The sequence below is a fragment of the Salarias fasciatus genome, chromosome 4, assembly GCF_902148845.1.
Source record: "Salarias fasciatus chromosome 4, fSalaFa1.1, whole genome shotgun sequence".
NCBI classification, from domain to species: domain Eukaryota; kingdom Metazoa; phylum Chordata; class Actinopteri; order Blenniiformes; family Blenniidae; genus Salarias; species Salarias fasciatus.
Window position 1 is genome coordinate 25133745 of NC_043748.1, and position 11750 is coordinate 25145494.

Consider the following 11750-nt stretch of genomic DNA (forward strand, 5'->3'; position numbering starts at 1 on the left):
GATACATTCTTCAGTTTTGACTCTAAACTGTGGAAGAATGTCAGCTATACATTCCTGCTATATTTCCTTTAGACCATGAGAATTTAAAAAAGTTCCTTATACTGACATTAAGCAGGAGCTTTCAGAATAAAAGCAGTTCTGCTTTCTTTGACTTGTGGAAATGCAGTCTCAAAATCCTTTAACTTGAGCAGATCAGGGTTCGTCAACGCCCCCTGCAGGACTGGTGTCAGAATGTTACAGACCAATGAAGAGAGCACAAACAGAAGCAAACTGAAGAAATCGCATGAACTTTTATACCGTTGGTCGTTTTAATAAAGAGATTTAGCAACTTCTTCAACCTGCGTAACACATGCACACACAATACACAGGGGAGGACTGAGAGGCGAAATGCAGACGATCAGCTCACAGCACACACACACACACACACACACACTTACACACAGACACACGGAGGAGTGTGTGTGCACTCGTTCAGTCACAGTTCAGCTGTTGGATGTGTGTGAACACAGGTTGTGTTTATTGCAGGCCTGTTTTGTGGAGTGTGGAGACGTATTTACAGTCAGAAGGAGAAGAAAACGAACGAGCGGCTCGCGTCTGGAGCACTGGGTGCTGGGAATATATTCATTTTATATATATTAAAAAAGCAGAGTGTCCGATCAGGAGGAGGAGTGCAGAGGGCCCGGCTCCCGGTCCTCCCGCTCCTCCTCGTCCATCTTGCGGCCGTGTTTCCGGAAGTATTTGTAGCGCTGCACGTACAGCTTGACCAGGTTGCTGACTTTGACCGGGTTGATTTCTCCGGTGCGACTGTGGCAGATCTGAAACGGAGAAGACAGATTTATGTTTGTTCAGTTTGAAAACTGTATCAGACACAGACATCATGTATTTTATTTTGAAGGAAAATCCGAGCCCCCCGCCTCACCTTGTGCACGGCTTTCCTCAGGATGTCCTTGTATTCGTCCTTGTTGATGTCTTTGCGCTGATAGTACGGCTTGATGGCGAGCTTCACCTCCTCCACCGCTCGCTCCTGCGTGTGCAGCTTCTTCAGGTACTGAACGACAAAGCGCAGGCGTTAGAGGAGACCCGCGGCTCGCAGCCCTCACTCTGAGCCGCTCGCCTCACCTTATCGGGGTCTTTGCTCTCGCCGTCCCAGCCGGAGTCGCCCGAGCCCCGCCCAGCCCCGACAGCCCCGGCGGCAGCATGGGGGGCGGGGTCTGCGCACACACGCCGCCCATGGAGGCGTGCAGGTGAGCCGGCGGCAGCGAGCCGTGGAGGAGGAACTGAGCCGGACTCAGCCCGGGGGGGGGGCGGCAGGGACGGAGGGGGAGGGATCTGAGAGGAGGAGGACGAGGAGGAGGCGGAGGACGGCGGGGGCAGCTGCTGAGACTGGCTCTGATTGGCCTGCGACAGGATCTGCGGGGGGAGAAACGAGACGTCACGGCGCCGTCGGCACTTCACCCCGATCAAGCACAGAACCAGGTGGAAGAGAGAAGCATCAGCCTGAAGGCTGCAGAGCGTTTTAGGACAGTGAAGGCAGAGTGCAGCGGAGGGAGCGTCACCTGGCTCGTAGCCTGGATGAACTCCTGTGCTTTGGCTCGACTGGCGATGTTGGCTTCCTCCATTTTGAAGAGCAGGGCGGTCACTGAGGGAAACCCACCAGGACATTAGAACAACACAGAAACATCCCCCAGGAGCCGCCGAGCAGGTACTCACATGCCAGGACGCCTCCGGTGGTGCAGTCCACTCCCGTCTGCAGACTCCAGGGCGGGGGGGGGCGGCGGGGGCGGCGGGGGGGCAGGGGCTTGGTGGCAGACGAGGAGGACACGGAGGAGGACGAGGAGGGGTCGGATGAAGACAGAGGCAGAGAGAGGGCCGAGGAGGACGAGCAGGGGGGCGAGGCCAGCGACTTGGGGGTGTCGTCCGGAGGCGGGGGCTTGGCGGCGGGCGTGGACAAGGCGTTGCCGAGTCCCGCGCCCTGCGGGGTGGACAGGCTGGACGGACTGGACGTGGGCGGGGGGGGCTGGTCTGAGTGGGACAGTCCCCCAGGAAAGAGGGATCGGGGGTTGCAGCTGCTGTCCACGGTCTGAGAGTCGGGGGAGGACTCTCTGGCGTCCCTCAGAGGGGCGGCGGATGGTGGAGGGGTGTGCGGCGGCGAGGAGGAGGGGGGAGCACGCTGGTGGACGAGAGGAGAGGAGGAGGAGGACGAACAGGGAGGGGGTCCAACTGGGCCAGGATGAGGACTGACGGACCCCGCCGTCTCCGACTCCAGACTGGACGTCCACGGCAGCCGCGGTCCAGCCGTCGGGCGTGCCCTTCGATTGGCCGTCTCCTGCGGCCAGCGCCGAGGCCCCCCTTCTCCCTGGTCTTCTTGGCCAGGCGGCGGCGGCGCTTGGTGGCGAGGGAAGAGGAGGGGGAGGAGGGAGGACGAGGTGGAGGTGATGGAGCTGGGTTTGGCCTTCTTGGCCTTCAGTCCGGCGGGACTGGCTAAAGATGGCGGCGGCGGCGGAGCGGCCAGACCGCTTCCCCAGAGCGCTCAGCTCTTTACCGCGGCCGCCGAGAGACAGCGGCTCGGCGCACGGCTTGAGGAACGGAGACCTGCTCTCATTGTCCCTGCAGAACACCACGGCGATGGACCCGCCCACCACCGAGCCCGGCGCCGGCGCCCGCCCCGCCGGGCCCCAGCAGGTCCATCCCCAGCTTCCCGGAGCCGACGGCGGCCCCCGTGGTGCTGCTCACGCCCTCGCGGACCAGCACCGACACTTTGGACTGCAGCTTGCCCTTCCGGCCGGCTCCGCCCTCCTTCTTGGACTTGCCCGTGCGGCTCACCTCCTTCCTGCCGCCTTTGTCCCGCTCCTTCTCCTTCCCCGCTTTCCTGGCCCTCTTCGTGGACTGGAGGCCGGGTGGGACGGCGGCGGAGCCCGAAGTCACCGTCAGAGAGGAAAGGCATTTGCTTTTAGTCCGATTCGAAGAGGAGGAGGAGGATTCGGACGCCACCATCTTCTTCAGCGTGCGGGACTTCTTTTTGGGATGATGCTGCCCGGTCTTGGAGGCGGCTTTACTTTTGGGGCTGGGGACGACCGGCTCCGGAGGCAGGGCGGCGGGAGGCGTGTCTTCCAGAGACGGGTAGTCGGAGTCCAGAGCCTCGCCGTCCAGAGACAGGACGTCGATCTCCAGCTTGTCGGAGTAGCGGTCGGACTCGTAGCTGTGGTACCTGGGAGGCGAGAGGGACTGCGACCGGCTGGCGCCGCTCCGCCGCCGCCGCTCCTCCTCCTCCTCCTCTCCGCCTGAGTGCCACTTCCTCTTCTTCTTCCTCTTGTGGGGCTTGTCGGCGTCCGGGGCGGGCCGGCAGGGCGAGGCGGGGGCGAGGCGGGGGGAGCCGGGCACGGTGGTGGTGGTGGTCGTGGTGGTGACGGTGATGGTTCGCTTGATGGCGAAGAGGTCGGCGCCGTTGAGGTCCTGGATGGACGGAGGGACGACGGGACGCCCGTCCCTCCGCCGCTCCCGCTCCCGGTCCCGCTCCCGCTCCGGTCCCGCTCGGGTCCGGTCGCGGTCGCCGCCGCTTCTCGTGGCTGCTCTTGGCCCTCTTGGCGGCGCCCTGCTCCCGGCTGCTGGAGCGGCCCCGCCCCCGCCGCTCCCGCTCCCGCTTCCTGGAGCCGGAGTCTCCGTCGCGGTCCTCTCTTCGATGGCTGCTGGTGCGACTCTGCTCCTTCTCTCGGTCTCGGTCTCGGTCTCGGTCTCGGTCTCTGCCCCGGTCCCGGTCCCGGTCCCTGTCTTTGTGTCTGTCCCGGTCCTGGTCTCTGTCCCTGTCTCTGTGTCTTTCCTCTGACAGGCTGGAGAAGGAGCGTCGTGACGTCGTCCTCTGGCGGAGGAGGTGGCGGACCGGGACGCCTCGGGGCTGCTGTGCCGTCTCTTCTTCCTCTTGCGGCTGCTGCTCCTGCTGCTCCTCTCTCCTTCGTGTCCTTCCCGGCTTTGTGGCTTCGCTCCTTTTCCTTGCTCTTCTCCGGAAGCCCCTCCTTGTCCTTCCTCCTCTTCTTCCGCCGGGACTCCTTGTCCCCGACCTTCCTCTCTTTGCTCTTCCGTTGGTCTCGGTCTTTGGAGCTTTTGGAGGACTTGCGGCTCTTGCCGCCTTGTTCAGCGGGAGGCGTGAGGGGGGAGGAGGAAGCGGAGGCCGGGGGATGAGGGGCGGGCGGCGGCGGCTGAGGAGAGAGAGGAGAGGAAGCAGGGAAGGAGAGGTACCTCTCCTTCCTCCTGCTGACCAGCTTTCTCCTCAGGTCCTCCACTCCCACCACGGGCTCGTCCTCCAGCTCCCGCTCCGCCTCCCAGCTGCCCTCGGTGCACACCGACACGAACCCGTCGCCGTCCAGCACGCGCAGGATGCGCTCGGGTTTGGAGCCGAAGAAGGTGACGCTGGGGGAGTTGAGGGCCAGGCCGTCCTCGGCAGAACGCTTCTTGTTGGGGTCTCTGTCGGCGGCCCCCACGATCTCCCCCTCCTCGATCTCCGAGTGCTCCGAGTCGTTCTCCCGCCTCCCCCCAGCCCGGGCCGAGCAGTCCACCCTCCTCCTCAGAGGCAGCGGGGCGGGCAGGCAGGGGGGGGGGCTTCGCTCAGGGCGTCTGTGGAGTCGGGAGGTTCCTCCTCCTTCTCCTCCTCCTCCTCCTCTTCATCGTCCTCTCTTGAAGCATTTCTAAGGGACACTTCCATTGTTCCACAGTCGTCGTCTGCGTCTGAGGCGGGGGAGCCGGTGGGGTCAAAGGGGTCGTACTTCTCCCCTTCCACCTCCTCCTCCACCGTCCCCCGACACTCCTTCTCTCCCTCGGTGGGATGAAGGGATCGTACATGTCTCTCTGTCGTCCCTCGTCGTAGTCGGCGCTGGGCTGCATGGCGGTGTGGGGGGTTAGCGGTCTGAGGGGGGGGTGCTGGGCTGCGTGTTCAGAGAGGCGGGACGTGGACGACACCTCGACACCTCTGCTCCGGCGGCTACATGGTTCTGCCGGCCGGCCGCGACGCCGCAGACCGAGGACGAGGTGGACAGCGGCGAGGACGGCGAGGACGACGGAGACGACCCCGACGAGGAGGGCGAGCGAGGAGGGGGGCTCCTGGCGGCTTCCCCGGCTCCTCCCGGCGGGGAGGAGGAGGCAGCGGGCCTCCGTTTGAAGCCCGGCGCTGGGATCAAGTCCATGGGCCAGAAAGGCTGGCGGCTGCAGGCGGAGGGTGGAGCACCGGGAAGCAGGCGGTCCAGGGGGTCCAGGGGGTCCAGGGGAAGACCTGGGGAGACAAAACATCATGTGCAAGACTGAGAAGCATCCTGGTCACAGAGGCCGACTCAACCTGCAGCTTCACGTCTGAGTTTCACAGTTCCCACTCTGTCTGCTATTAGAATTAAAATGTAATAACAGCAAACTGTTCTCCACAAACCCCAGTAAGGAGCATCTGAAGAGAGATCCCCACGCTGCATCAAACTCACACTTCTTCCAGGCAGCAAATGTCAGCGATGCTAACCAACACAAGAGCGTTCCGACAAGCACGATTTATGTGAAAAGAAAAATGAAGAAAGTCAAGTAAAACAACAGGTAGACTGCATGAAACCGATTTCAATCACAGCCTCACGTGTTCAGAGACACGGAGCTGCACAACGCCCCGCGATGGCAACAGGAAATCAATACCACAGCGTGCATAAGTAGAAATGAGTCCTAATGGTGTTCTGCGTGGTTTTTCCTGGTTATATGTGTCCTCGGGAAGCATTTTCATCCCTCTGAGTTTGTCTGATGCATCATGGTGATTCTTCCCGTCACCCTGTGACCAGGCTTCAGAAAACCTCTCCTGCAGAGTGGAGCTGGATTTGGTGACCGTAAAGCTGTGGTTTGGTGGAGCCGATGCTCTGAGTGCTTAAAGGAAAAGAGGAGTAGGAGGCAGCAGGTTGGCTTCAGTACAGAACTCCACTGACTTCCTACAAGAAGCAAGGCGGGAGAAAACAGCCCAGAGGGTTTGGAACCTGAAGCCGTCCTGATCAGAACAACCAGGCTCTTCATCTGTCAGCCCAGAACCAAACCATCCCAGAAGCTCCAATGCTTGTCAAAGTCACCTACATCTCCCACCTGCTCCTCAGTGATCTTCCTAAACACCATCATCATCATCATCATCATCATCACCATCATGTCTGCAGCTGGCTGAGAGAGCAGCCCTGAGTCTGGCTCCGGCTGGAGGAGGTGGTCCTGACCCGGTCCTGACCCGGCCCTGCCTCTACCTGAGCCTGCGTCCCGCAGAGCTGCTGCAGCTCCCGGGGTGCAGCGTGCAGCTGCCCGCTCCCGGGCCGGAGCAGGTCTGGTTCTGCCCCACACTGAGCCAGGCTCCCTGCTTGTGTCTGCTAGCATCCCGCTGACGCCTCCCGGTTAGCCTCACGCATCCCGGCTCCACGCCTCCCCCGGTGCGCGGCTCTCCCGGTGCCCACCGACCGGGCTGCAGCCCCCCGCTTCTCGCGGCGCTCACGGAGACATCTGGTGCTTTAACGGAGGTTCGAACAGCGAAAACACTCCCGGCAGCAGGAGTCCAGCTAGCTAGCCTGCTAGTTAGCCTGCAGCCGGAGCAGCGGAGTGCGGGCGGGAGTACCTTCAGTCCGGGGATCTCCGCGTCAGGTTCGAGCCCGGGGCGCACATGAACTGAAACCTGCTCTCTCACACGTCAGATCGGGGAGCACCGGGAGCGCCGGATGGTTTTAGACGTCTGAAAATCGCTGCTCGCGCCGTGCTCCATCAGTGGCAGCCATCTTCCTTCCCCTGAAGCCGGACTGCAAAGCATTGTGGGAAACTGAGTCCAGGCCCGGTCAAGGAACATCGACAGTCAGGGTTCAGCAGGTTGGGAGCACAAGGTGAAGCACTGAAGCAAAAGGAGTTTTTAAAAGAAGAAGGGGGTGATTTGCCCTAGAGAGTGTTCGGGTCAGTCCTCACACATCTGGGACACCAGGTGACTCATACATGACCCTGATCCCAGTCCAGGTACGTGGGGACTCCCAGTGGTGAAGATCTCATGAGACTCTTCCAGACACTGGGAGCCCATCGGCAGCAATAGTCCACCAATACCATCAGGATGGAGTCCTGGTCCTGCTAGGAGGAACCGGGTCCACAAGTCCACTCTAATCATCTCCAGTGATGGCAAGTAACGAAGTACAAATACCTCGTTACTCTACTGAAGTAAAATTTTCAGGTACTTTTTACTTTTAGAAGTATTTATTTTTCTGACAGCTTTTTACTTTTACTCACTACATTTTGAATCTAAATATTGATACTTTATACTCCTTACTTTTTTCCCCAAAACCTTGTCACTTCTTTAAATATATATTATTTATTGTCGGGCTGGGCACGTTAACGCACTGCTTCCAGAAACGCCAGCAAACATTCCACACCGCGCTCCAGCTGAGCGTCAGAAAAGCACACAGGCCACGGCGCTTTCAGCAGTGAAACACGGTCCATTCCTCATTATTTGCCATATTAAACCAGGCCGAATTATCATAAAAATCACGGGGGAAAGGCTGGTATGAGGCACAAATTGAAATAAGGAGCGCAAATATGGCAAAAATGAAAGTGAAAGTTAAATCGCGTGTTTTGCCGCCCGACGTTTCTGCCCCCAGGGCAGTCTTCAGGCGCTGAGAACACGCAAAACAAAGTACAGTTCCCCTCAACACACAATTTGGCTTAATAAAAGTAAGTATGAGGCACAATTTGGGTGACTTACGGAATGTCTTACAGAATTCTTGCAAAACAAAAAACAAAACAAAAACATAATCCTGTCCCTGGCTGGGAGCAGGATGATCATTACAGAGTACTTTTTTTATTAACTATCTTTATTGGAAGCAATATCAATAAAACATATGATACAGTGTGATTGACAGAACTTCCAGAATATCATTTTTTTCCAATATTTTTAAACATCCACCCACCCCCTGCCCCACCCCAAAGGAGAGAGGTTCTCAATGAATGTGTATGTCCAATGTAAACACAGAATATTCAACAAATACAAAAACAAAAGAAAACAGCAAAGATTGCCTAGATGACATTAAAAAAATCAAATAAATTAATCAAAATAAATAAGTAGTAAAATAAATAAACTTAGCATAAAATGAAGGGAGGGCTCAGTCATCACGATCAGGCATGGATGTCAATGATTCAGTGTATTTTAAGAGAGGTCTCCAAGTCTTCTCAAACAAATATGGGGAACCATGAACAGAAAATGGACAGTAACACCTCCTGTTGGAAATATTCTGTTTGATTATCATTGCTAAATGCATTCATTGTTAAATGTTGTCTTGAACTGCACAGGAAGCTAAAGTGGACTCAGCAGGATGAGGGACTTACCTGCATTCTCCAGAATGCTGACTGAGAGCATCTTATCTGTGCTGACAGAGTGTGTGTTACCCTTTTCCTGTTGCCACTGATGCATCTGTTGCATTGTTTCTATACAAGCAGGATGTTGAAACCACTGTTATCCCAAACACTTGTAAGCCCCACCCTGAGTTTGTGAATAAAAGCTGAGAGAAGACTGAGCTCAGGCAGAGTGAAATGAAGTGAGCTCTTGAGCGAACGGATTCTCCTGTCCTTGCAAGTGTCTTCGATTTCTGCCTGTTTCATTCTGTTTTCGTGTCCTAATTTTCTTTACGGAAAAGAACCTGACACCTCCTTCATCTATCTGCCATGACACGGGGGGTGAGGGTTTTTCCAGTTGAGGAGTATGAGTCGCCGAGCTAGTAGGGTGGTAAAGGCGAGAACAGTTTGTATAACTTTAGAAGTCAGAGGCTCCAGAGGGGTTCCAAACAAAGCCAAGAGAGGTTCAGGGGAGATAGTAATGTTGTATGCTGCCCTGAGAATTCTGTAGATTTCAGACCAGAATGTGGCAAGCCTGGGACAGGACCAGAACATGTGGGAATGGTCGGCTGGAGATTGTTTACACCTATTGCAGGAATCAGTTACATTGGGGTAAATCCGAGATGGTCTTAATTAGTGTAGTGAGTTTTGTGTACAACTTTACACTGTAAACGGCCATGCCTAGTACAGATTGACGAAGAGTGAACCAACCGTAAAACTTGCTGCCAATAATCCATAATTCCAAGCTCCTGCTCCCACGAGGCCTTGGGGCCAGTAGTTGGACTGTCAGAAGTAGAACTGAGGAGGTTATAAATGCTGGAAACTAGTCGTTTTTGTTCAGGATCGAAAGTTAACAGTGAGTCAACTAGAGTTTCTGGAGGGCGACTAGGGAATTTGGGGTTCTGATTCTGAATGAAATGTATGATCTGAAAAAAAAAAAAAAAAAAAAACGAAATAGGTCAGACTTAGGCAAATCAAATTTCTCCGAGAGCTCTGAAAAAGACATTAAGGTCCCTTGGTTGTAAAGGTCCTTAAATTTAGATATCCCTTTTTCAGAACAGATCTGGAAGGTTAAATCGGTGCAAGAGGGCAGAAATAGGTGATTATTTGCAACAGGAGAAAGGTCTGAGGTCCTGTGGAGGCCCAGGTTTTTTCTAATTTGAATCCAGATTCTAATAGAGTTACCATTGGGTTTGAGGGAAAGTTGGAGACAGTCAGCGGGAGTTGGGAGCAGACCAGGGAATTAAGAGAAAGTTTGGAAGATGCCAACTCCATATCAACAACCCATGCAGGGCGCTCTTCATCTGATGTCGGTGATCTAGTACAAAAGTTTCTGAATATTACATGGCCAGTCGTAGTGCCAGAGATTGGGCAACGTTAAACCACCAAGATGTTTAGGAAGCTGTAACACTGATCTTTTGATACGTGGATTTTTATTAACCCATAGAAAAGAACCAATGAGCTGATCGAGTGATTTGAAAAAATTCTTTTTAAGAAAGATGGGGATATGTGAAAACAGATCCAGGAACTTTGGTAAAACAACCATTTTAACTAAGTTAGCACGACCTACTAGGCATAGTGGGAGACCAGACCATCTATCAAAGTCTAATTTACACCTCTCTAAGGCTCTGTCCACACGGAGCCAAAACGGTCATATTTTACAAAATGAATTGCGTAAAGACGGAGTCAGCAAAAAAAAAAAAAAAGCGTCCACATTAGTGAACTGAAGACGCATGTAAACGCTGTAATACATATGCCAAGGCGCTGCAGTGCAACACAAAAGACGGCGACCTCCGGAGCAAAAGTTAAGGAAAGTTTGGTGTGGACGGACGATCGTCGGTGGTGGTGTAGCAGACGGAGATTCTGCATCAATAGCCATAAAAGCGAAGTGAGCGTCCGAAGCACGTACACGATACTGTAGAGCTTCATTGTTGTTGTGGTTCTGTCGGACTTCCGCGCATGCGTCCTGTTGTAGAAGCGGGGCGATGACGCAATCCTCCCAATAAATATATGCGGCAAAGGCGTAACGGCAGAGAACGTCTCAGGCGGTCTTCAGATTTTTCCACTCTGGGACCCGGCTTCAAACTTTGTCGTTTTCAGAGCCCTGAGACTCTGGCTCCGTGTGGACGACGGGTGACTTAGTACAAACATTTGTGCGGATTTGTCTGAGCTTGGCTCCGTGTGGACAGGGCCTAAGAGGTTCGTGAAATTTTTTGAAGAAAAGACAATTGATCGAATCTGTAATATGCACCCCTAAATATTTAAAACCATCTGTAGCATATTTGAAAGGGAAAAAGGATGGTGGAATATTTTTAGCCAGAGAATTAATAGGAAGAAGCTCACTCTTGTGGAGGTTAAGTTTACAGCCTGAGTATAGCGCAGATTTGTCGAATATATCTAGAACTACGGGGAGGGAGGCAGCTGGGTTAGACATACTGTAAATAACAGGAGGTCATCAGCATAATTACAGAGTACTTTTGTATACATTAAATATATGTACTTGTGGTGTCTGCTGGAAGAGGATTTTGCCTCACATTAGAAGGGGCGGGGTTTAGTCACGTGGGGGGGTGTGGCACACTGATGGTGGGGTTAAAAGGGCGGAAGCGGTTTGTCAGGGGGTTGCTTCCTGGAATGACAGCTGTCACTTGTGTGTGGATAATAAACCCCACTCGACTCTATTCCTGTGTCCATCTGATCTTTGTGCGACCCCACAATATATCATACACCTGCTAGCTATTGGTCAGACCAAGGATTCAGCCCTCAGTCCTGGTGTGTGTTAAGAGTAAAACATCTGGAAGTGTTGTGTCTAGATTCAGGGTTGTGAGATTCGGGTGATTCAGGTTGAACCGACGGCATGGATGAGTCTTTTGTATTTCATGTATCTCCACACACCACACACACACACACCACACACACACACACACACACACACACCACACACACACACACACACACACGCCTCAGTCTTGTATTTCTATCCTTGTGGGGAACCATGACCCTTACCCTTACCCTAACCCCACACCAACAAGCCTAACCCTAAAGAAATGTTTTTGCACTTTACTTTTTTCAGTAACAACCACATGGTCAAGAAACACTGTTTCTCTACTTAGGACCGGAAAAAAGGTCCCCACAAGGCACGTCGTTCCACGTTTTGCTATCCTGTGGGGACATTTGGCCCCGACAAGGATAGAAATACAAGAACACACACACCACAACACACACACACCCCACACACACACACACACACACCACTTCACATCGCTGTTCATCACCACAGTGTCCACACCTGCACCAATCTGTGTTACTGTCAGTCTACTGATAACCTCTCCTCCTCTGAATGAACCAGTGTTTGTTTGTTGGTTTTTTTTTTTTGGTCTTGTAATTTGTCTTTCTCATGAGAA

The 11750-nt window shown here is 54.3% G+C and overlaps 1 protein-coding gene across 1 annotated transcript; it reads right to left on the minus strand.

Annotated features, from left to right (window-relative positions):
- Positions 1-284: 284 nt before the first annotated feature.
- On the minus strand, positions 285-6774 carry scaf1 (SR-related CTD-associated factor 1). The gene is given in 21 exon segments (XM_030090393.1): positions 285-815; positions 920-1048; positions 1120-1166; positions 1169-1304; positions 1306-1410; positions 1557-1639; positions 1711-2013; positions 2016-2062; positions 2064-2246; positions 2248-2349; positions 2351-2416; positions 2418-2497; positions 2499-2649; positions 2651-3523; positions 3555-3874; positions 3877-3938; positions 3941-4591; positions 4594-4818; positions 4821-4916; positions 4949-5260; positions 6602-6774. Coding segments are annotated over 20 exon segments (4044 nt in total). The 5' UTR covers positions 5175-5260; positions 6602-6774; the 3' UTR covers positions 285-656.
- Positions 6775-11750: the final 4976 nt, after the last annotated feature.